Genomic DNA, 25,073 nt, shown 5'->3' on the forward strand with positions numbered 1-25,073 from the left:
TTTTGAAATGTCGCGAATGGTATTAATTGTTTATACTACTACCCTTACAAGGTTTGTAATTTTCACATGTAGGTATTTCAAATTAAGCTGTAATACCACTGCTCTAAGCCAATCAAATTGCAGAAATTTCTCATGTAGTAGTATAAACATGAAAATACAGTTTAGTTCCCAGAGGAGAGAAATGTTTTTCTTCTTGACCAACATGGCCGCCCTGACTTCACGTGTAAACCAGCAATACTAATCTAACTTAAAAACTGATAAAAATCAACTGAACATGCGAGAACATATCTCAATTGAAGGTTTAGTAAGCTTTTCACTTGCTTAAAAAGTAAAGCAATAGTTTGTAAAGTATACACGTGTTCCTAAATGCCAAACTTGTTTCCAGTACCCTAGTAACCTCACGGTTAATGCGCATGTATCGCGCATATACCGTATACTTTGCACCGGTTTCTGACCGGCAGCATGAATGTGTTTAATATATTTCCCAAAAAATTAAAGAATTTATACACGACTTTTCAAGGTACCAAGCTTTAAATGTCCACGTGTAGAAATAAAGATTGGTTGATTGATTGACTCAGGGGTAAGTCGAGATTTTCTTTTGTGCACATAGGAAAAAACAAGAACAACCGGCCAAAGCCAAAACCCAAGCTGCGCAACCCTCGAAGCCCAGGTCGTCTACTGAAGATCTTAGTAAAGCTAAAGGCAAGTCTACTGCTAAAGCGAAATCCGCCAGTCAAGAATCTTTAGATAAGGCCAAGGCCAAGGCCAAGGCCACTTATGTGCCGAAGTCCACCAGTCCAGCAGTTACTGTTGTTGCCATACCGCAGCCTCCTAAGTCACCATCCCCTGCTGCTCCATCCATGTCCTTAGCAGGCCTGATCAGTGATTCCAGCACAGGTGGTGGTTCAAAGTCCATTTCGGAGATGACTGGTCGCTCTGGAAAGAAGCCATTAGACACGCAATCGAAGCAATCACCACAGTAAGTGTGTTTTTAAACCTGTATCAAGCTGACACCTTCTTGAAACACGCAACTGCCCGGATAATAACCAAAAACAGGCTTGTGTGAAGGAAAGAAAGAAAACCTAGGGACCATTGTCTCCGACTAATAGGAAGAGTACGCTTAATCCAGATTTTACTGCAATTTTTTTTCATGTTGCTCGTGTACTCTTCGGTAAATCACACAGATTCGACCCTGGTTATCATGACTAAATAATTATCTTTCTTAACTAAACATGACCGCGCGTATCCACAGGTTAAAAACAGGTAAAATGGAACCAGTTTCAGTATACATACAGATTAGAACTGGACCAGAAGGAAGAATTCTGAAAAAAAATATTTTTGTTAGTCTTCCTTCTCTCTGGTGCCTTCATGCTGTGGATTCACTGTTTTCTGGAAACAACTTTTTTGTCTCTGTTTAACTTTTTTTTCATCTCTTAGGAAGAAGATGTACGTTGGAAGTGGCAAAGCCTACAAGTCTGTTTTGCTGTGTGCCCCCAATGGACCAAACCCAGCTAATGCAAACGGGCCAAATGCACTGTTACTTTTGTAAGTAACTACATACTAAGGACGCGTTTCTTTGAGGGATTGTTTGCATGTAATCCAAACACGGTTTTTGCGTTCTAAATGTAAATGTCTGATCTACAAAGGGCAGTACAGCCCATCTTCAGCAGATCTTCAGCGTTTCTTCACTTAAAAACAAAAATGGATTTTTAATCGAAAGAATCATGATTCATTGTTTTTATTGTTCGCCGTTTCAATAACAGGGAATAGGGAAAACAGTGGATGAATCGATACTGCAAATTAATCTGAATCCGGACCCTTGGGATTTCTGATTTCCAGCCGGGCGTCAGCACTTTTTGGTTGGCGGATATTCGAAAAAGGGTCTTCCGGCAAGCTGGTTTCCCATGATAATATTAGCGTGAAAATATGCTATTAAAAGGCATATGGATAATGATAATGTTGATATGATGATGATGACGATTTTTCCATTCCAAGATTGCTCCCCACCTTCTCTACCTTGGGTGCCACAGGCTTTTCATGCGCGGTTTCCGGTTTCGGTTAAGTATTAAAAAGTGAGCCACGCGAAAAGTTTTTTCGAAAAGTTTTTTCTCGGGGCTTCGCCACTCGTGTCTGCGGCCGACGAAGCTCCTCATCACACGCGAGAAAAAACCTCTGTTACCCAGGGTACACCTTCCCATAAGTGGCCACTTTCCCACAGCTCTCCCTTCGTTGGCCGTTGTGTAGACTTAGGTACAAGTCGAGCTCAAATGTTTTCACGAGCGCCAAGCGCGAGCGGTAGATTTTTTGTTTTGTGCGGCAAAAGCGAGCGAGAGAGCGAGAGCTCGACTTGTTTCCCCTGCAAGAAATCGCATCAAGTGACGTCATTTTGGCGCGAACTATTTGCGTCCCTGTCGCGTGTGTCGTCGCGAGCTGTCAAAGTATGTCAAAAGAAACAAATAACGGAAACAAAATTCCGGTAAGAGAAAGAAAATAAAGTAAATAAAAGGGAATGTTCAATACAAAAAAGGGTAATGAAAAAAAGTGCCGTCTTGCCATATTTGTGAGTTCAGTCTCTAGACGTTTCGGGCCTGGCCCTTCATCATTGGAGTTCAAGTACGTAAGAATCGTTGCAGGTTAGCATGCGCCATGAAAGAAAGCATAAAAAATAAAAACTTTGTAGTGCGGCCGCTCAAAACAAAACAAGTCGGTAATGTATTTTCGCTGCATTGCTGCCAGGAAAATCCGGCCTTGGTAAAGTACTAGTAACGGTTTGACTGCAATTCTTTTTTTTTTCCTTCAGGCCTGAGTGGGTACAGCCTGAGGGACCTCAGCGCCAAAACCGCAAGGGCCCACTACGAGGTAACAGGCAGGGACCAGCCAGGCGAACTTTGAATTGCGGTACGTAAAAAACGTGTTGTTCAATTGATGTGAAATTTAATGTTTGTATAGACTTTTTTCTGTCATACTTATGTAGCCTGTGTCGATTAAAGAATTTAACGGGCTGTCCACACAGCTTGGTGCCGGGGAACCAATGCTGCTACCGTCACAAAATGATGTTGTGTTCACACCTGGGGTACCCGCTAAGTAACTGTGTACATAGTCTCTCGGGCATCGGCTAGCGTGGGTTCTTGTAAAAAGGGGGCGTTCACATTAGTGCTCAGTGAGTACCGTACGCGGGAATTGTACCTGGGCACCAAGCGCTTTCCAAAAGTCAGAACTGACCGGCCTGACCGTGGCCGGACCGGTCATTTTGAAAATGAAATAGGCTTTTCCCAAGAGTTTTTGGTAAAAAACCATCTCCTTCGTTCATGCTTTTTAGGATTTGATCTGATTGGATAGTTTTTATTAAAAGTGAAATTCTCATTACGACGGGAAGGTTCTGGCCGGTCAGTTCTGGCAAATGGAGAGCACCTCTAAGTCTAAAATGCATTTGAACGTTGTGTTTTACAGGTCCCCAAGCAAGTAACCGTAATGGGCCCATTCCTAATTTGGCCAACGGATCAATTTACGCCAGGACAGCATTGGTGTCTTACGTGTAGATGCCAGACAGGGATTCGTTTTAACAGTGTAATAATGTTAACAATCATGTAGAGTAGTTTCTGCAGTGTGATAAATTACATCTGTAGTTGTAGTCCTTCCTTGGTTAGAGTCGGCGACAAAATTAGTCGAGACTCGTTGTTCTAACGTTTTGCCAAGAACGAAAAAAAGGAAAAATACAGCTTTCCCCCCCCCCCCTCCCCTCCCCTACCTCCTCCATGCAATGTTGTGCCGGTGTTCGAGCTATCTGTATAAAACAACAAACTTTGAATGGAGGGGACGGGGGAGGGGTTTGTATTGTTTTGTTCTCCGAAGTTACTCCATTTGGGAAGAATGCCTCAACAATTTTGTCGCCGATTGTAGTTTCGAAGTGACGTAGTTAAGACTTTGAGTGGGCTCTCTGTGGCGCACGTTAAACCCTTTATATTGGGGCTACCAGCACAGGTTTTCTGTTTATTTTGTAACAGTTTTAACTGGCACTCTTACTTAGCAAACGTACTGAAAAGAATCGGTTATTTGGTCTGAAGTACAATGTAGTACGAAGTATGTACCTAATGAAAAATTTGGTTACGATACAGGGTAACGTGAGCGAGTACTGAGGTATAATCAAAAATTAATTTTCAAAAACACAGGCAAACAGAGTCAGCTATTAACGGACTCATTTATATGATGGACACCTCCCTAAAACAGATACTTATGGCCAGTTATTTTAAAGGAATTTAGCCCCGTGCTCAACAAAACCGCGTTCTAAGTCATTTTCAGTTTGCCCAACGTTTTTATCTAAACTCCATTTATGGTGAACAATATCAATAAAGCAACCCACTAAGCCACTAAAGAGGAGATCTGAAGGTGCAATGATTTCTTAAACAACGGCCTAAGTTAGGGCCTGTTTACATGAAGGTGGGGGACCCCAGGTGGGTGAGGTTACCCGGGGCGGTTCACGCCACCTCTCATGTAAACGTGATCAAATTAAAATGAGAGATTATATGGGCAGGCGGGTTGGGGTCCGCCGCCTCCGTGTAAACAGGCCCTTAGACGTCGTTTAAAAAACCCACCCTTAGAGTTGGTCCTGCCGTTCTTCAGTAATTCTTGTTCACTCTCTATAGGACGAACATCTAAGACGGGCACTGAGTTCCGATCTGCGTTCCCGACAAATTCAAACTAAAATTCTTGCGTTTGCTCATTCGGGTCTTGGGAATAGCGTCTTAAGCAATTGTTAAATAACAGATATGTATGTTTCATTGTTAAAACCACGTATTATTTAAATTCAATTTATATTAACTTAATTCTTCGATTCCACCAGGCCCCGTTTATATGGAGATAAGTTGTCCCTAGTAGAAGCATCACTGGCCTACCCGAGCTGCCCTGGGGAAGCCAACATTTCGTACATTTTCTCACAAAACGTGACGATCCGTTAACACGAGAAACAAAAAGTTGGCTCGGCTAGAAGAGTGACCAACCTAGGCGGGTGACCCTTTTTTGATGGAACTCTCCTAGCTGGGCCAACTTTTCCTCATATAACACTTTGGTTCGCCCAGCCGGGTCCAATCGATCATGGCGAGAAAATTAGAGAATGTGCGAGCGCTGTTTTGGACAATCAGAGCATGCGCGAGCGCCGTGTTGCCTCGGGCAAAAGGGTCAACGTTTTTCTCAGATAGACGTGGCTTGCTGACGTTGACGCGGCTGGAACAACTTTTCTTCGCTTAAACGGGGCCTCAGCAGAGAATAATTGAAACGCCTTGTGTGGCCGATAAAGGTACAATTTTACAGTAACTCTGGTGTCTTCTTTGACAACGGAAAAGGTGTTTTACAGAGATAGAAAATAATTTAAAATAGCGGCTGAAATTCACCGTTTTAGTGAAGACATTTCTCGGTTTAATTTTTACTCGCTTCAAAATATAACTATACAATTTGTATTTAACCTCCGTGCTTGATATATCATAAAATAAAATTGGAAGACGGTGTTTTGTGTGTTTTCAATTATTTATCGAGGGAGGATTCGCATTAACATTTTGAAGTGTCGTGCTCTATCACATGCAACAAGCCACTTATTCCACCCGATTTTCCGCAAACTCTTGTGGTAAAGTAGCAATAGGCAACTTTTTTTTAGCATTATTAGTATGGTTAATAGCATGATTTGTAGTTATATTTGGCATAAATACCACGAGTGATATTTCGAAATCGTTGTACGTAATTTCACGAGCCGTTAGGCGAGTGAAATTTTAGATAATTTTGAAATATCACGTACAAATCATGCTTCGCCTATTTGTTTATACTACTACCCGCAAAAGGTTTGTAATTTTCACCTGTAGGTCTTTCAAATTAAGCTGAAATACCACTGCTCTAAGCTAAATCAAATCGCAGAAATTTTTCATGTAGAGGTATAACAAAGAAATACCAATTTCAGGTTTTCGGGCGCTTGAATATATAGCTATTTATGAACCCGCCTTAGAGAGTTTACGGAAAACTTCAGATTCACTTGCGGGTTTTATACACCTGTCTTACCCACTCAAGTCAAGATTAAGGAGCCAGGGCCAAATTGCATAAAGTAATATCAGATTGAAAGTAAATTCTTTGCAACTTATATATCGTTTTGTTTTTACTTTCTCGGAGGACTTTTGCGTTGGGATTAACGTGTAAAGAAAACACAAAGTTAAGAGAGCACAGGAAATTCCTTCGGAAACCATTGGAGAAATAAACGCACTTTCGTTCTGTGAGCTATGTACGGCGTCTTCGCAGGCCTTTAGGACAGAGTGGAGTCCAATTCAGTCCGTAATCATTAACAAATCGCACGACAACGTAACGAGAGTCCGATTTGTGTCATGACGAGTATGATTACAGACCGAATTGGGCTTCACTTAGCCCGCTGTTACCAATTAATCATAATTTAAACAAAATTTGTGTTATTTGAAGCATTTAAATGCAGGCGCACGATGGCGCGTACTGTCCTATTGTGTAAGGGCGTCTTAAAATGCCGAATTCAGGACAGCTGATAGCCAATCAAATTTGAGAATTTTCTTATCAGTATTATGATATGATGATGATGATGTTTATTATTATTATGATTATTATTATTATCATTATTATTATTATTATTATTATTATTATTATTTATGATGATAATGATGATGATGATGATGATTATTATTATTTTGCTACTTGTTAGCAGTTAATGAACATTATGGCGCGCGTATATAGGATTTTTTTTTGTTTTATAAATTTTCTTGACTGGAAGAGAAGTATTGAAAAATAAATCCGTTTCCCAGGCCGTTTAACGATCCGTATAATTTATGCAATGGATTGTCCAACGCAATTGTTTATTCAGGTCAGCTTTTTATAGTTATTTGTTTTGAGTGGACATAATCTTTCTGATTGTTATGTTTTTTCGCCTAAATGCAAATGAGACGAGAACATTTAGGTGAGCTAGAAGAATAGTTAAGCTCGCTTTCGAGACCATTTCACAGTAACTTCAAGCGTCAAACATATGATACTAAATGTGAACTGGTTTTGTTCTAAGGGTTGAGAGTTTCTGTGTTGCAGTTTGGCGAAAACAGCTGAAAAGAAATTCCACGGCCGGTAAGTGCGAACTCAGCAGTGTTACATTAATTTGCCGCACATTTTTCTCTGAAAGTCAGTATCTTGTTTGTTCTAAGTTTAAGCGAATTCAGAAATCATCTCACATGGTGATAGCTTTGCTGATTAATCTTTCTTGTATACTGACTTCATAGACTTGCGCTAAACTTATCCATTCCTGACTGACATAATCATGTCTGACTACTTATTATTCTGGATTATTCTTACTACTCGACTCGCTTGGAACAAGCATGTACGAACTGTTTTATCTTAAAGTCAAATAAACTTAACTCCCTTTACAACCAAATTTTTTAAAATTTGCGTAGTTGTGCCTGCTGAAGTGTCTCATATTCTTCAAATCGCATTTCAAAGAATTTTAGAGTCGTATAAATCAACCGACTTTAAGTCAAGGCATTTATCCTAAGCACGGTGCTAACAATGTGTGATAGGTAAAAAGCCCACAAGGCAGAAATTTAAATTTGCCCTCATGTCGGTCGATAAACTGGACTGAAAAATCGAAAATAATTTCTTATATATAATTTATATTTCACAAAGTGGACTAAAGAGGAAAATATTTGTTTGGTTGGTTATGCAGATAAGCCGGTTGGACTAATGTAATATTTATAAGAATTGTTTAAACGGGAACTTAAGTTACTCCAACTTCTTGATTTCTAAAAGGTTCATCTAATAGATATATCTATTTCATGGTCAAAAAAGGATTTATTTTGGGGAAAAAAGTACAAAATACACCGACGGATAACAGAATGAAGAGAGAGCGGTGAACTAAGGAAAATCACTGAACTCGTTATCCAGGCTCTGAAATCGAAATTTGTGGACTGAATGAATGGGAGGCTTGCTTGACAGTGAATGATACGCTACAGCTTGACAAGCTGGCTGACTGTCCACCAATGATCAGAATACTACGGAAGCTAGTCTACCACACTTGGCGAAATGATTTGGTTGAAACAAACCCGCACAGTCTGCCTATCTTGTTAGGACTGTAAACTGCATTGAAGTGGCCTACGACAAATCTATCACAAATGCAAGCGAGAGTGGGGTTGAGTAAACTGAAGGAGTGACGGAGTTTTCTCGCTTGAATCATTTATTAGGTTATTCATTATCAATAATATCATTAATTGACTGATTGATTTTTTTTTTTTTCACAAGGATAAGTCAGCGAAAATCCATTGACAACGTTGGTTTGAAAAAGCGCCTTTCAAAAAACCAGTAAGGGTGATAAGTTTGAGGGTGATTTGTTATAACTGACGAAGAAATTGCTCCGCAACGTCACGACATTTTACAGACGTTTGTTTTCGGGTATATAGAGCATGTGATGGGCGGGTCGCAAGTTTGTGCCCCACCGAATGAATGCACCCATTACAATTTTGCGACTTTGCTCGTTTCATATCTCTATGACCGACCGGTCGTTATGCTATGAACTCAGACAGGTCAAATGTTTTTATTTGTCTTTTCACCTATAGCTGTAGGACCCATAGAAGGAAACGCGAGCCGACTTTCATCTAAGGAAGTAAGCATACTGACGTCATGGCCTTCTTTTCTAAGGTGCGACAGCGACTGAATCCCAACATTTTAATTAACAAACTGTACGGTTTTCTCAATTGCAAAGACAAAAAGTAACTAATAAAACTGTTCGATTTTTAGGGCGACCATGTGTGGCTTTCTGTGAAAAGTACCGGAGGCTTTCATATTCCTATTGGCGCAGTGGTTAAATCAGTCGATGGACTTGGAATGCTGCTGACCGATGATGAAGGACAGGTATGACTAACCCGTCTAGAGTTCACACGATATACCCATCACAGACACACGAGCTCAAGAGCGTAGTACTCACCCGGGAGCACATTAATGTATCTAAAAATAGAATGGTCCGTGAAAACTCAATGATTTAGGCCCAGTCAATGGGAATTGTTTGCACGTTTGGGTTATGCGCGGGCTCCTGTGATACACTTTGTGTTACTCTAGCGGGGGAAAGATTGAAAATGACTGGAAACTGCGTAATGTGGGTCCCTGATTTTTGTGAGCAAATTTTAAAGTTTTAAGGCCTAGTTGAGGGAGCTATCTCTTGAGCACACTTTCCAGCAGTTGAGCTTCACTCAAACAGTTGCGATTAAGACGAGTAAATGAGAAAAATTAGTACTAGAATATATTTTTCAAAAGATGCCTTTCGGCAGAGACCAATTAAGAAAGAATTAATCTACCCTCACACTTTTCTTTGGAATAGAGTGAAAATAAAGTTAGCGTTCTAACATAGAAGAGCTTGTGAGTAATTAATAATGTGAGCCCTATCCATGGATCTTTCAGGAACACTTTCTCAGCGGATCATCGCTCAGTGATGATGTTCATTCGATGCATCCCAGCTGTATTTCAGGGGTTGACGATATGATTCAGCTCGGTGAACTCACAGAAGCCGGGATACTCAGAAATCTGTTCATCCGATATTATCGCCACAAAATTTACGTAAGTTTGACACTCCACCGAATTCGAGGAAGACAGCTAAGATAATCAACTGAATGATCTAACAGCAGCAAACATACAAAGAAAATTTGAAGTTTAAATACCAACCATTTCTTAACGGCAAGTTGTCTAAGACGCTGGGACAACCACTCCCTACAGTGTAAATGGTCCCTGACGTTGTTCAGTCACTACTCGACACTCTATGAGGCGGACACAGCACCTCACTAAGATGGACACGCTTCCCAAAAGTCAAAACTTGTCTGCCATACCGAGTTTTAGTCCGTGATTAAAACGGGCTTTTACGAAACAATTTTTTGCTGAAAATTCTCTCGCCGCCGTGCATGATTAAGAAAAGACTGGCGTAGAAGGACGTCAGTGCCGATTACAGCAAGTACGACGGGGTTAACAAAGACAACGCAGCGTCAAAAGGGAAAGCGAATAGGCCCCCTCTATACAAGAACCTGTTTCGTCTAGGATTTGAAACAAGTTCTTAGTTTTTAAAACCTAAGAAAAAAAATATGTACACCGGGCAAATAAGATAAGAAGATAAGTCAACATTCAGGATCAACATAATATGTGTCTAATCAAACCAACTTCAATGTAATGTTATACAGATTTTATATAAGGAATAAGTTGAATACCATGCACTTAATACTCTTAGCTACAATGTATTTTTCTTCAGAAAATAAATAAGAACCTATAATTTGTCATTTATGTAAGAACCTCAGTTTAGGCTAACTTGGGGAAATGCGGGGTTTTTACCGTACATGTACTTCTTGACATGACTGTATTTGCTTCCTACTCTTCTCTAGACTCATATCGGGAAGGTGTTGGTAGCCGTTAATCCCTACCATCTTTATCCGATCTATGGAGCAGAACACATAAACCTTTATAATCAAGAAACCGATGTTACCAACCTACCACCCCACATATTCTCTACCGCACACCATGCCTTCATTTCCATGAAAAGACGACTCCAAAACCAGAGTATTATAATCAGGTACGATATAATAACTATACACCAATCACCATTAGTAATCTGGGATAATACGCTGTACTATCAGTAATCCGTTTCTCCCAGTTTCCCTTGCAATTGATAGACCGCACTGTAGTCATTCCGGTACTACAACCCTGCATGGTCGAAACATCTTGGGACACTTGAGGAAATTAAGCGCGAAGACGAAATTTGCAAAATTAACTCGTATTCTACTTAAACTCGGCTTATAAAAGCTTGGGAACTCCAATTTATTTCTGCTGCCCACTGTCCCCCAAGCAATGTTGATTGCGTTGAGAAAGATTGTAATTCGTAATGTCAACACTGCAAAGGGGGGGAGGGGTAGAGAAAATGCATCATTTTTAAGAGCTGTTGCTTTCGTGTCCCAAGAGTTTTGATCTGAGGGCTATAGCCTATTTTTCAATTGCTTTAAAGTTTTTTTTAAGTATCTACGGAAACTGACGGAAATGAAACCAAGGGAGGGGGATACATGCATCAAGTCAACTGACCGAGTGTAACCAATTAGAAATGTTTATATATTGACTGATGTGGGGTACATATCACAAAAAACTGAGATCCAAAGATCAAATACACAAAAAAAGTGTTGAAGACTGACAAAAATAGATGAGAAACAAAGAAAAGTTCTTCTATCCCATAGGGGAAACGCTTTATACAAGATCTTTCTTCCAAAGATTTACTGAAAGTTGCCTACGGAAAAGCAACAAGCTGAGCAAAGAACACAAAAATTTATTCTCTTCAATTGTACTCAGTATAACCTGCCTTTGTCCGAATGTTTAATACGGATTGAAGCTCCAATGAAAAACACGATAAGCATTTTTTGATTCATATGCATGGTGGCAACAATTTCACAGACGACCGATACTAGAAGTACTAAACGGACTTATTGAGGCCGAATGATGTTGAAAACATTTTGGAGATTTTTCCATTGTCTGTGGAAAATTTTTGACCTTGACTTTTTTTTTTTTTCGCTTCCATAGCGGTGAAAGTGGTGCAGGCAAAACAGAATCCACCAAGTTAATTTTACGTTACTTAACAGTGGTCAGCGGACAACACACCACACTTGATCAACAAATTCTTGACGCAAATCCTATTTTGGAAGGTATGCAAGTCACGAGGTTTAAATTTTCACTCATAACATTATTTAACTGATCTTTTACGAGTTAACCAGACTGGAAATTAACCATGTCATATTCTCATAGAAGTTCTATATATTCATTTGTTAGCTTTTGGCAATGCAAAAACTGTACGAAATGACAATTCAAGCCGGTTTGGAAAGTACATCAACATCTACTTCAACAGACATGCGGTCATTGAAGGGGCTAGAATTGAGCAGTATCTCTTGGAGAAGTCCAGAATCGTATATCAGGTAGGTTTTTTATCAAAGCAAGAAAATAAACCTCTACTGAGGTGAATGAATGATGGATGGGATTTATCTTTTCAGTAAAGGTGGTAGAACTATTTTTCTTGTTTCTGCAGACGAGATAATGGCACTAAAGCTAGTTTGTCAGTTGTTCATTATAGGACTAAGGGATACCCAATCTAAGACCCTTACAGTCTAAGTATGTACTTCCTTGCCTCTAGTGCAGCCCTTAGCAATGGCAATACCTCGCATCTGTGCACTTTTCCTCAGTACATGTTGACACTGACTTCGCAGGTGAAAAGAGTTTCCAAAAGGCAGGAGAAAAACGTGTCTCAGTCTCGGGTGACCATCTTTTTCTCCAATTAATGCGTATTTCGATTTCTAAAAATAATATAAGCTCTAAGCCCGTAGCCACCTACATATTTTTTTTTAAAGCACGAGAAACATTCATGAGTAGACATCGCTAATCATAAGCTTTCGCTTAGCTTGCTTGACTTTTCAAGGTATAAGACGTTTCAAGGGAAATTTCCCTAGGCCTTTGCATTGATGGTGCGTGAAAAACAAGGTGGGGGGGGGGGAGAATTTGCTCTATGGAGTAGACAAACCAATTTTAAGAGGTATGTGATTTCCTTCCTCCCGTTAGATGCCAGATGAGCGCAATTATCACATCTTTTACCGTCTGCTTGCCGGTTTGGACAAGGAAGAAAAGAACAGCCTCCACCTGACGGTGGCAGAAGATTATCACTACCTCTCCCAGGGGAACTGTTTTACATGTGACGGGATGGATGATGAAAAAGAATTTGCAAATATTCGAAGAGCAATGAAGGTAATCACATCTGAATGTTATTGACATCATAAAAGAGAGTTAAATAAAAACGACCCCCGTATCGGCGAAAGGGAGGAGAGATGGAAGGGCGTGGTCGCGTTGGTGCTGGTTTGAATCAATTTGGTATAGGAGATCATGTGCTCCAAAACCTTCAGCATTAAGCGCACAGGTAGATACGCAGTATGGGTTACTATTTTAGGGATGAAGGTGAAGAGGAAATCATTAAAAACCATATAGATGGTAGGGAAAGGGGTAAAACGAAACAAACTTAATATGTTGTTTGACCATTTGGGTGATATCTCTGTGTGGCTCGGCCAAGCCACTCAAAGTAGAGACTAGGAGGGAGGATTTCTACTGTCGCGTAATTTTACGTGCGAAAATAATGAAGCAATGCATGAAAGGCCGCTCGTAAACGTAAAAGTCGAACCTCGATCGCTCAACTTTTACGTTTACGCGCGGCCTTTCATACATCGGCGCTAATTTATTTGCGAACGTAAATTTTACGCGCGTACGCTGCACGTAAAAATTACGCGACAGTGGAAATCCGCCCTTAGTCTCTACTTTAGTGACTTGGCCTAGCCTCAGTATTTAAGCGCGTAAAATGTACGTACGTACGCACTTAAAAATTACGCGACAGTGGAAATCCACCTTATCGGAGGAGTCAGTTATTTTGTTATTGAATGCATCCAGTGGTGATTTATATGTGTGTGTTTTTATATTCTCAGGTGTTAATGTTTTCCGAAAAAGACACTTGGATATTATTCACTCTGTTAGCAGCGGTTCTTCATCTTGGAAATTTGCGCTTTGAAGGTAAAACGCAAGAGAAAAAGGAGTAACAAAAAATTATTCATAAATGTGAACGGCTCTGACGCATTGCTTCTCTACAGCTAAAGATAAGCTTCTGCGCCGCACGTATTTGCAGTTAGTTTATCTTACCAAAAAGAAGAGCTCAATACAATGTAAAGACAATTTATGGTCAACGTACGTGGAATTTTTTTTCAATACGTCTCAAAATAATAAGCCAAGATGTTTCAACACCTCTCGGTGAAATTTTCTCCAGCTTCCTCGTAATTATCCATCAGAGGCTATAACAATAAGTCACTTAGCGTTCCAATTACCCTCTCACTTTAAATTAAAATAAGGCCAAAAGCAAGAACTGTTTTCTGTGGCCTTTTCTGAGTTGTCGCTGTCACGTTCGTCTGAAATTTTTGAAAAAAAGTGATATTAAATTTAAAGTGTTTTTAGGTTAAATCTGTCTTTTAATTATTTTTCGTGATGTACAGCTTTGATTCAAGACAACATGGAGGCTTGTGCAATTTTAAATGAGGACAGCGTTGACTCGGTGGCTCATCTCTTACAGGTAAGTATTAGTGGATGCTCTATGTGGTCTCAAGACGGTGAAGGGAGCTATAGTATACATAATATACAGTACATACCAGGTTACAGCACCTTGTCTTTTTTCCTACCTTTAATACGTAAAAACGTATTAGCTACATGACTCCAGGGTAATCATGCGCTCGGGCAGTATACCATGCAGGGAGAACTATCCGATACCTTGTAGATCATACATCGATTAATAGCATACGTTTTTAACTAGATACAGCGCTTTCACAGTCAAATTGCTTCTACGCCTGTGTTCTTTATTCCTTGCTGCAAATTAAGGATATATAAGGGAGTTCGGGTAGCTGAATAGGCTGTTGACGAACTAAGAACTTGCTACCCTTATTAATTATCCAAATTATTTCTAAAAAACCGGCAATTTTATCGATTATAGATTCCCACGGAGGAATTCCACAAGGCGTTTACAAGTAAATCAACATATGCCTCTGGAGAACTTATCTACTCTCCTATTGGAGTGGCAAGCGCCAGGCATATTAGAGATGCGTTTGTAAAGGGAATTTATGGACGACTGTTCATCTGGATTGTAAGCAAGATCAACTCGTCTATAAGCGTAAAACATACAGTGAGTATTTTTTGTATCTTCTTGTCTAAGTAGCTACATAGGCACACAAACACACTGATCGAGGAGGCCCACAGTGTCTCAAAACCCATGCCCACGATCAAAAAGCAATGTATGCCACACCCCTGGTCACTAATAGTAACAACAGATTTACTATCACCTTGAAAACATTATTAAGCTATCGTGATCGGCGGGATTCGGGATTTCATAGGAAAATGGGGGCGAGATTCGGGATTGAAACTATGCACGGGATGTTGGATGCCAAAAATAACCATCAGGATTACTTGTTTGAGCACTGAACCGGGCGGGATTGAAGAACCAATCATGCTTCGGGGACCCTCAGTCATCTCTCTCTTAGTGAGAATCATTGGGACTGGTGCTGCGAGTTCGTCTCAAGCCGAGATGTCTAACTAAAAAGAGTGTGAACAAAAATGTATGAAAAAGGCGAGGATCAACTTCGTACTTTAGAGGTTATTGGCAGTGTATCAGGCAGTAATCCTGGAATCTGCTTCATCTATTTTATTTTTTATTTTAAGGCTGATTCAGAGCTCGAAGGTCGAGTATGTCTTGGTGTTCTCGATATTTTTGGTTTTGAAAACTTTGAAGTTAACAGGTGAGAAATTAATTTATTGTTTTATTGATTTATCAATTATCATTGGTTATGTAGATTGAACAGCTATTTTCCCAGTTTTGAACCAGTAGTGGTGTGTTTATTTCTCGCCAGAAGCTTTATTTTCGTTGTCTTGAGGCTATGCAGTTTGATTTCACACAAACCGCCAAATTAACCTAGTTTATAAATCTATCTGTGACTATTAGACGTCAAGCTTTGTAACAGCTTTTAATCCATTTCCTCCCGAACCCGCCCGCTCTCATTCTGGAATTGAACCACATCCAATTCACCAGTTTTAACTGTCATAGACAACTTTGACGCTATTATCTTGAGCAGGGAAATAGTTCTTCTAAATCAGACCTAAATTAAAAGATGAACAGAAACTAGAGTGACAAGCAAACCGCATGGGGAAAATGGGCTCAAACTATTAAGTTCTGTGGTAATTATAAGTTATAGTTACTTGATTGAAGATACGTGCCTCCGCACCTTCATAACGACTGGCTGAAGGACAATCCATGTAACTAAAGGTGGATTTCCTCTGTCGCTTAATTTTTACCTGAGTACACACGTAAATAAAATAGGGGCCATCTATGGAGTGTCTCCCGTAAACGTAAAATTTGAGCGAGGTGGAAATCCACCGTAACGTATATTTTCTCTTCCAGTTTTGAACAGCTGTGCATCAATTATGCAAATGAAAAGCTTCACAGTTTCTTCGTTGACCACGTTTTCAAGATGGAGCAGGTAAGTGAGAAAGTCTGGAATCTAGAGACTGGTATGGTGATAAAATGGAGGCTCAGAACATACAGCTATTTCGCGAGGGTTGTCGAAAAACGTGCAAGTCACAATCCCGAAAGGTATTGTGGGTGGTTTTGCGTTCAGTCAAGTTCTTCAAGGAAATTTGAAAGAATGGCAGGAGAGGCCATGAACGTATGTCTGCTGGTGCTAAAGGAAAGCAGCAAAAGTAAGTTCGACAGCTACAGTGTCAGGAACAGTATATTGATCATATCCCATATTACCTTTCGGGATTGTCGCGTGCATATTTTTCCGACAACCTTTCTCGAAGTAGCTGTATGCAATACTTCTTTTACAGCGTTTCCTGGTACATACAGCACAGCTGTATTGTGCCTATAAGACTACCACTAAGAAAACGAGAAAATTCAATCCTAGATCAGATCAACGATCCTTGTAAAATGCATTGGAGTATGTTCACTTGATAACTTTTGCTACTGACAATTTTTAGTATGTAGGGCATTTGCAGTGCTTGATTCCTAATGGAATGACCCACTGTGTTTTCTGTTCGGTGTAGGCTGAGTATAGTCGCGAAGGACTGGATTGGAGTCCTGTGGACTTTGTTGACAATCAAGAAGTTGTGGAAACCTTGGCAAATAAACCTCTAAACTGCTTTGCTCTTATGGACGAAGAGAGCAGATTCCCTCAGGTATAGATGCTGTTGGCGCTTATTTAATAAGTCAATAATCTGTCTCCTCCGGAAAATGAATGTAAGGCACACTCTACCCCTTGAATAAGAATCCCATACTAGCATGCGAACGCTACACGACCGGAAATACGTCTGTGTTCGGAGGCTAATCCCAAACCGACCAAGGCTCGCGATTTCTATATTTTGTAATCAGAAAGCGTTCAAAACATAAATTTTCACATCTTGATAACGCAATCAAGCTACACTAACAGAACGTTGCACAATTCTAGAGCGATATTCACTGGATATTACTGACTAGTCGGATGACAATTACCGTAATTACGTATAGTAATACCTCATACACTTCACTTTCACAGTTATTCCTTTTCAGAAAAAATAGAGTACCGGTACAGTTCACTTGGAACACGAATTTCTATGACTCTCTCTCTCTACTTTGATTTAATTTGTTTTTGTCTTTCTCCTAAAAATATATTTAGTTCAAATTAATACTAAGCTTCTCTTGCCGTGAAGGACTTGTTTATTCAAATCAACTACCGTATTCACTATTTCTGCTTCCTTTATTTTTACAGGGAAACGATGAATCGTTTTTGCATAAATTGACTGCACATCATGTTAAAAGTAGCTGCCTTTTTAAATCCAAGTCTCGCTCCAGAGCTTCGTTTGGCGTGGTTCACTTCGCTGGAATAATTGAGTACGACGTTACAGGTGACGCGATTGCGAAATCTTTTATTTCACTCGCGAACTCCGAAATGTTTGCAGCCAGCGCACTGTCTTAGGAGGTTAAACAATGAATGAATCTCCTTTAACTTTTCCAGTGGTGTGAGTGCATAGTAAACCTTAGTTTTTTACGTCTTTTTTTAGCACTGAACAAGTTCAATGACAGTTTAAAAAGGTCTGAGGTTTTTGTAAGAGTTATCTTTGCCTGCTGACCTTCCTGGCGGAAGGGAATAAGAACTTGCTTATTGTAATAAAAGATTTATGCGGATTTCCGCAACCCTTTATATTTGCATATGTCTGCATCTTCATAGGCATCCTGGACAAAAATAGAGATACCTTCAGTGCTGATCTTGTTGGGCTGGTCTGTGAAAGTAAAATGGAGTTCCTTTTTGACCTGTTCGCCAAGGAAATGTCCATGGTAATTATTAGACATGATTTTATGTTCTTTCGAAGCATAAAGGCCACGTCTCTCTGTTCTATTAAAATATAAACTCTAAAATAAAAATGTTCACCGGCCGGGACGCTCTTATTGGTACAAATTAAGGCGCTATTTTTCCTCCGTGGCTCTTCACTGTCTCTGGCTCGTGTACAGCACGGACCCCTTCACTCTCTCCCTGATATATATATATATAAATTTTTTTTTTTTTTTTTTTTTTTTCGAGAAGAGGGGAGAGCTGTACTCAAGCTGCACTCTTCACAATCACTGATTTGCAATGAGAAAATTCAAAGATCGTGAAATTGATTTGTAAATATACTTAGGTTGGTTTAATATTTGAACGAAGTCTAAGTTATCCTGGCCGGGATTTTTAACAGTTATTGGACCTTCATGCGGTTCACAAGTGGCTTATTACATTTAGATACGTTTTTGGTAGTCTAAGCAAGTGAGTTTGACCAGCTCGAAACAGTGGCCAACTCCATTTTTATACCTGGTCCATTTAATTTAGTCAGGACTGCGTTCTAATGAGACGTTAAAATGGATACCTTTAGGACACGGTTCATATCGATATTTTTTTTTCTAGGGCGAAGAAACTAGAAAGCGATCACCAACATTGAGTGCACAGTTCAGAAGATCTCTAGATGTCTTGATGAAGATGTTATTAAACTGTGAACCGTCTTTTGTTCGCTGCATTAAACCCAATGAACTAAAGAGAGCCATGGTATGTCACCAATTGTCCTGAAAATAGTGACTTCTACATCGTCAACTTAGCGTATGATCCCCTTTTGTGATTGCATTGCATCAAGAGCCATAATAGGATCTCTTGATTACATCTTAATTCCGCTTTTGCCACCTTGTATCCTACTGAAAGCGCTAATAGATAGGTACACTGTGCAATCTAACCAAACTGAATCAACCTAAAGCTGCTTTAACCCGGTGCAAAGGTGCATGCATGGGAGCACTTCTCTCAGCATTTCTGGCTTTCACTCCCTAAAGGGGAGTCCAGCTAGGGTGTTCGACCCCCTCCACAAGAGATCAAGAGACAGGGGGATTTTGTTTTTACGGATTCAAATTGATTGTATATAAGAATCTATTCGTGTAAGAATAAAACATGCAGAGTACTTTGCAATTCATGTCTCTCGGGAGAAAAGGCCTCCTTGGCATACTTGTGAATTCATTGAAACCTGTTTCCCTTCCAAATCCAGATATTTGATCGTCATTTGTGCTGGCAGCAACTGAAATACTCAGGAATGTTAGAAACTGTCAAGTAAGAAACTAAACTCGTTAAATGATTGACAAAAAATCATTTTTGCTACCTTTTGCGGAACCTCATTGTTATTATAAAAATTATTAATATTATCATTATTTTAAATTAATTACCCTCCTGCACTGAGACAACTGCTAGTATGGGTTAAAATTAAACGGAAAAATACATCAAGTTATCCTTAAGATTATTTAGAGTCAGGGAACTATTACAGGAATCTCAAGCTAATACATTCATTTCCAAAAATTACCGGGTTACTCCGGGAGAATGGGAGCCACTCATGATACTATTCCCAGTCCTTTAAGCGACGTCGTACGTCGTGAGCTGAACGTGAGCTGTTTTTTCACTTTTCAAGATGGCGGCTTCATCATCGCCTTCATTGAAACTCTTAAGCTCAACACCGACATTATCGTCAAGACCAAGCTCCAGGTTTGAATTTACCAAGTCCCACTTCAAAGCAGCGTTTCGTCTAAAAGCATAATTCTTAAGTTTAACGGTTAGCTTTAAACAAAGAAATAAATAACTGGAATTATGTTTTTAACTTACAGGATTCGCAAAGCTGGTTTTGCTATTCGTTATACTTTTGAGGAATTCATAAACAGATATTATGTCATTATGAAGGATTTAAAGATACCTCGAACTGATCCACGGGAGATGTCAGAGACATTAGCTAAAAGACTTCTTCCTGATGTTGAATGGACAATAGGAAATCGAATGATATTCTTAAAGGTGGGTTAATCACTACACTTTGATTAAATACCCTCTCTTAACCCAAAATTGTAGTCAAAACAGTGCTTATAGTGAGAAGTTCGTGTTAGCGTTGAGTTAGGGGAGAGGTAGTTAAGAAGTTTCCCAGAATCTTATACTGATCCAAACAATTTTGTGCCTAGCTTATAACTGGTGCAATTTCACTTCGTTAAATGAAATCATGTTCAACGCAAAATTATATATAAGTGTAAATGAGTCTTGAGTCAAGTAAAAAATTTTGAATCTCTCGAAATTACTCCCAGTAACTGTTCTGATAATAAATACGGTACATATAGTGACAAACCTAAAACTGAATAAATGCTAACCATTTTGAGTCAGTGCGTTGTTAACCCTTTATACTACTGTAGTCAGTTCTAAACCATAATCACCACAGTCGTGCTAAACTGAGCCCTAATCTCTTCTGTCTGTGTTCAACTTTAATTGCCATTTTCAGTGCTTAAACCTGATCACTATTTTAGTGCTTAACCCGAGCCTGGTTCATAAGCTTGACTTATGACTCATTAACTCATAAATAAACAAGCTTTCTTGGTTTAGCAGGGGCTTTGGCTGCCTTAGGGTGTTCAAATCATCAGTTTACTAAGATAAAATTTGTCTTTCTCTTCAGAGATTCATTTCTTTTATCAACTGAACCATCCTGTTTATCCAAATTAGCAGTTAATGAAGCGTTTCCTCTACTCTTATACGATATTTAAGGCCAAACATGTCACTTTTGTTTACAGGATCACCACGGTGACATCCTAGAACAAGCGCGTGATGCATTATTGACCAATGCAGTAATTGTACTTCAAAGATCAATAAAGAGGTTTTTGCATGGAAGAAAACATCGCAAACAGTCACGTGCGGCTGTGATGATCCAGAAGACTTGGAGAAGACATCGTGATGAGAAAACTTATCAAAAGGTCTGTCTAGAAACTTTACTGTTATGTGACTGACAGATATCAATCAATTACTAACGAGGAACTCGGAGAAGCCTATTCCTTTTATGGATGTCAAGATCCCATGACGCGATAGCAGCAAAAACATTCTCCTATCGGCCCATAAAGTGAATTCCTCTTCTTTCCGATTTTAAACATGAGCCACGTGAACGATTTTAGGCCAAATTGCACTCCACTCAGTCCCGCACTTACCATTATTAAGCAATCTTCAGGAAGGTCATACATACATTTGTGGATTAATCAAAATTTACTCCTCGATCAGCTCTAATCAACCTTTCAGAAACTGAGCCCTGTATGGTTTCATAACCAGCACGCGCACGCTAGCATGCAATTATGCCGTATACGCTGTAGTGTTAATACGAATTTCATGATTATCCCCGAGAAGAGGGTTTTGTATAAGCTACCAAAAAAATCAATGATATAATCGTTCTGTTCCCTAAAGGTTGTGAAGGGAATAACTAGACTCCAGGCTACTGTGAAAGCAAGAGCTTTATACGCTAAGTTCCGGCGCATGCGTGAAGATAAGCAGAGAGCAGAGCAAGAAAGACAGCAAAGATTAAAGAGAGAAAGACAGCAGAAGGAACACGAAGAAAAATTAAAGAAGGTATAAAAAATTATGATAGTTAAAGCATGATAACTTAAAATGATGATTTTGCAACTTTGTTAGTATTGCCCTTTTTTGTTTATAGTGTTTATGTTTATAGTGAACGTTGAAGTTTAGTAAACGATGACTGTGTTCTTTAACAGGCACAAGAAGAAGCAGCAGCACAAATTCAGGAGATGTTCAGCTTTATTACGAAAGAGGAAGAATCATATACCAAGAAAGGTTCCTAAAATGTTCAGTATCTATTTCATATTTAGCTGAAAAAATGAAGAAAAAATATTGAGTGACGAACAACCTCGAGCTTGTCTAGCTGTTATGACATGTCAACCTGATACGACCCGAGTCAAGACACGATTATGGACCGTCACTCGATTAAAGAATCTTCCGAACTTCTTTAATTTATAATTAGTTTGTTTAAATTAAATGTTTCGTTGTGGTTTTGTCATATAACTGTCACTTTTGTTATTAGAAGAGAAGATTGAGAAGAGTGACTCAGCAAATGCCGCCCGTAAGCCTCTTGAAACACAACAGAAATCTTCATCATCTTTAGGAGCAAGTTTAGTCGACGGTGTAAGAATATTTGAGGAACTTAACAGACCAGGTTTGTATAAACCTAGAGAAAAGTTAGTTTGAATATGTCATTTCCGTCTTTTTGTTGTTGTTGTTATGACAACCAAAATTAATGCCATTCTACTGAAGTAATCAGCCCGCTCCCAGTTCTTAGCTTTATTTTTGCATGAGCTGTATAATTCCGGAAATAATAGACCGGTCAAGGACCTGATTTTGGGAAGGTGGATAGTTTTTTTTTTTTTTTCACTTTTGAGTAACCTAAATCTATAACAGTCTAAGAGAGAGAAATATCGCAGAAATCACTATCTCGCCTACCCTCTCAGGCTTAGAAAACTTCGCCCCCCTACAACATATGTCTCAGCCTAACTTTTACTTCAGTGTATGTACTTTCTTTTTTTTTTTTTTTTGGTGGGGGGGGGGTGGGGGGGAGGGGGGCAGCGGGGAAAGGTAATTTCTATATGTATAAGTACTCTTCTAATCAACCGTTCCCCTATTTCCTTCAAATTCAAATTCAAATTCCCGACTTTCTACTCAGTTTTCTCCCTCTATATCTGCTACTCCTCAATTGATTTCTGCCAATGGACGTGGCACCACTATGAGCCCATCCCACACAAACTCTTGACACACAACGTATTTGTTTTACTACTTATTTCTGTCTTTACAAGCAATGATTTACTTTTCATTTTTGTTTATACTGTTGACGACTTTAAGATAACGTTAGGGAGCATTGATTTTTTTTTTCCCAGCTATTTCGAGTTGCAACCCCAGTTGGTATAATAGATTGGGGCATGTAACACAGTCAGGCTCGTCCGACCTTGCCATCACATTAACAGCCTTAATCCTTGGATTAGCGTGTCATGGTTCAACTAATGACGATCAAGAAGTTTCATCACGTGATGAGCCTGAAAAGAGGTACGTAAAGTTGGTTATCCTACTTACTCTTATTCCCCGGAAAAAGTGTTATGTCTGATTGAAAAGCTGATCCCTTAATGAACAACCGAAAATTGATTTCTATTTTTTGACAGGGAGCCAGAATTTGTGTCCCCCCTGCGAACCAAGCCTAAAGGTCCTCAAGGATCATTCAAGTGGCGTTCTGGCCAATCATAGTTAATTGCTCCGTTGCACTAGAGTGAGATGCATGTCTACCAATGGCAACAAACCATAACCAACTGCCACATTTACTGAAGAGAATTATGCTCACCATTATGGAGAGAGAGAATTGCCTACCAAACATATGGTGACGTACTATAATACAGTGTAATGAAGGCGTGACTCAACGTCACTAGACTTCAGGTCACTAGATGAGTCACATGGTTGGTCATTGAACAGTTCAAGCCCGCTCGGAAGGATAGGCACATTGGAGTATCGAACTGGTTGACAGGGTGAACAAACTACATTTTGCCGTACTCAAAGCTATAGAACTGGGCCCAATTGTTCGAAGGCGGATTAGCGCCTAACCCAGGATTAAATTTAACCCGGGATTCTTTTTCTTTTTTTCAAAAGCATTTTCTCGGACAATTTTCTCTGTTATTTCTAAGAGCATCCAATCATCAACTTGTTGACAGAAAGAATTAAACTGAATGTACTTTTTAAGCATTCAAATCTGATTTCAAATTTCGCACTAACCTTGGGTTATCTTAACCCAGCTTTGAACAACCCGGCCCCGTATCATAGCTGCTCCTTACTGAGGATAAATAAAACGTTCCTGATAGAAAACATCGATCGTTACGTTACGAGCTCTACTACTTTTAAATCGGTGTTCTTGTTCTTGTCAACAGGTCTGGGAAATAAGAGGAGCTACAGGGGATACAACTTAATAAGCTTCATTTAAATGTTGTCTTGATAATGTTAATAAACTCGAGCCGCTTTCCTGCAATAAAACCAGAAACGACAGAAAGTACTTTCTGTGGACTTAAAAAAAAGGTTTCATTGAAGTAGAAAAAGTTCTGAAACATTAATTTAAAAAAAATAGTGATCAACAAAGAAGTGCCGTCGAATAATACTTATCTTTTTATTGAGCTGCTGCAGTGACAAAGTCACTATCCGATTCAGACCCTTCTTGACGAATATGTAAGAGGAGAAGAGGCTCTGGGAACGAGTTTGTGAAAGGCACATGATCGGCCCCACCAACTCGGCAAAAACTGGGTCATGTAAGCAAGTTGAGCTATCCGGTCTAACACAGCTGTTCTCCAAAAAACCCCTGGTGGCTCTATTTTGTAACGACACGTGGAGTGAAACACGGAATATAACTCATCATTGCCACATACCTGTCTCCTAAGTAACCACTGTAGAGAAATGTTTTTGTTTCTAGAAACTTGTCAATTTAACTTAGGTCCGTACGTGCTTCATTGTTAAGTTAGACCACGAACCTGGTTCAGCTTAGACCACAGTTTAAGACAATGACTAAACCCCACATCTGTTAATAAGTGGATTATTTTCCGAGGAAATTTTAAGTAGATCAATCACTTTCTCAGTAGTGTCCGCTTTTTAACGCCTTGTGATGTTCACCGTAAACAATGTTTTGATACCAAGGTTGCTGACTTTCAAGAGGCTCAGTAAGCAGTATTTTAACACTTGGGGCGAAACTCTCTTTTAATAACTGGCCCTTTCGCTTGAGATTCTTACGATAAAGTGTCAAGTATAGCGCGTTTCTCAATTTTGAGTCTATGGCAAAATAATTTGTTGAGACCCCTTGACTGATCATGTGAGTTATGGGGCACTACTAATTAATTCTAGTTTTATCAAATAATGTGAATATTTTGCTAGGAAAGAGTTATTTCAAATTTGATCGCTAAGTGTTCATTCAGAACATCTGGCGAGCTACATGTTCGGAAATAAGACAAGAGAATCTTTTGTCGGCCTCTCTTTTTCCACTAAAGTATCTTTGCGGGCCTCAATGCATGGACAAAAGAAGAACAATGGAGTCCACACGTGTTATCTACGAAAACCCAAATAAATGGTTTATTGTTCAACTAAAATTCCTGTCCT

The 25,073-nt window shown here is 39.5% G+C and overlaps 2 protein-coding genes across 2 annotated transcripts in view; both read left to right on the top strand.

Moving 5' to 3' along the window:
* LOC140928569 (uncharacterized) overlaps positions 1-5,476 on the top strand; it is a 20,442-nt gene extending 14,966 nt beyond the window's left edge. Inside the window, exons 9-12 of the mRNA XM_073378338.1 lie at positions 611-979; positions 1,438-1,545; positions 2,801-2,898; positions 3,451-5,476. Of these exons, the coding sequence (XP_073234439.1) occupies positions 611-979; positions 1,438-1,545; positions 2,801-2,898; positions 3,451-3,539 (664 nt within the window). The 3' untranslated portion in view covers positions 3,540-5,476. The remainder of the gene's footprint in view (positions 1-610; positions 980-1,437; positions 1,546-2,800; positions 2,899-3,450) is intronic.
* A 3,126-nt stretch (positions 5,477-8,602) lies between these two features.
* LOC140926987 (unconventional myosin-VIIa-like) lies at positions 8,603-23,864 on the top strand. The gene is made up of 24 exons (XM_073376657.1): positions 8,603-8,673; positions 8,773-8,886; positions 9,430-9,585; positions 10,395-10,582; positions 11,575-11,696; positions 11,821-11,963; positions 12,601-12,783; positions 13,509-13,593; positions 14,067-14,143; positions 14,558-14,746; positions 15,280-15,356; positions 16,016-16,094; positions 16,660-16,791; positions 17,361-17,496; positions 17,820-17,926; positions 18,528-18,665; positions 19,150-19,211; positions 19,757-19,937; positions 20,696-20,875; positions 21,354-21,515; positions 21,659-21,737; positions 21,985-22,116; positions 22,832-22,997; positions 23,111-23,864. The coding sequence occupies exons 1-24, from the start codon at positions 8,656-8,658 to the stop codon at positions 23,190-23,192; spliced, it is 2,988 nt and encodes a 995-aa protein (XP_073232758.1). The 5' UTR covers positions 8,603-8,655; the 3' UTR covers positions 23,193-23,864.
* Positions 23,865-25,073: the final 1,209 nt, after the last annotated feature.

This window comes from Porites lutea, chromosome 2 (genome assembly GCF_958299795.1).
Source record: "Porites lutea chromosome 2, jaPorLute2.1, whole genome shotgun sequence".
NCBI classification, from domain to species: Eukaryota; Metazoa; Cnidaria; class Anthozoa; order Scleractinia; family Poritidae; genus Porites; species Porites lutea.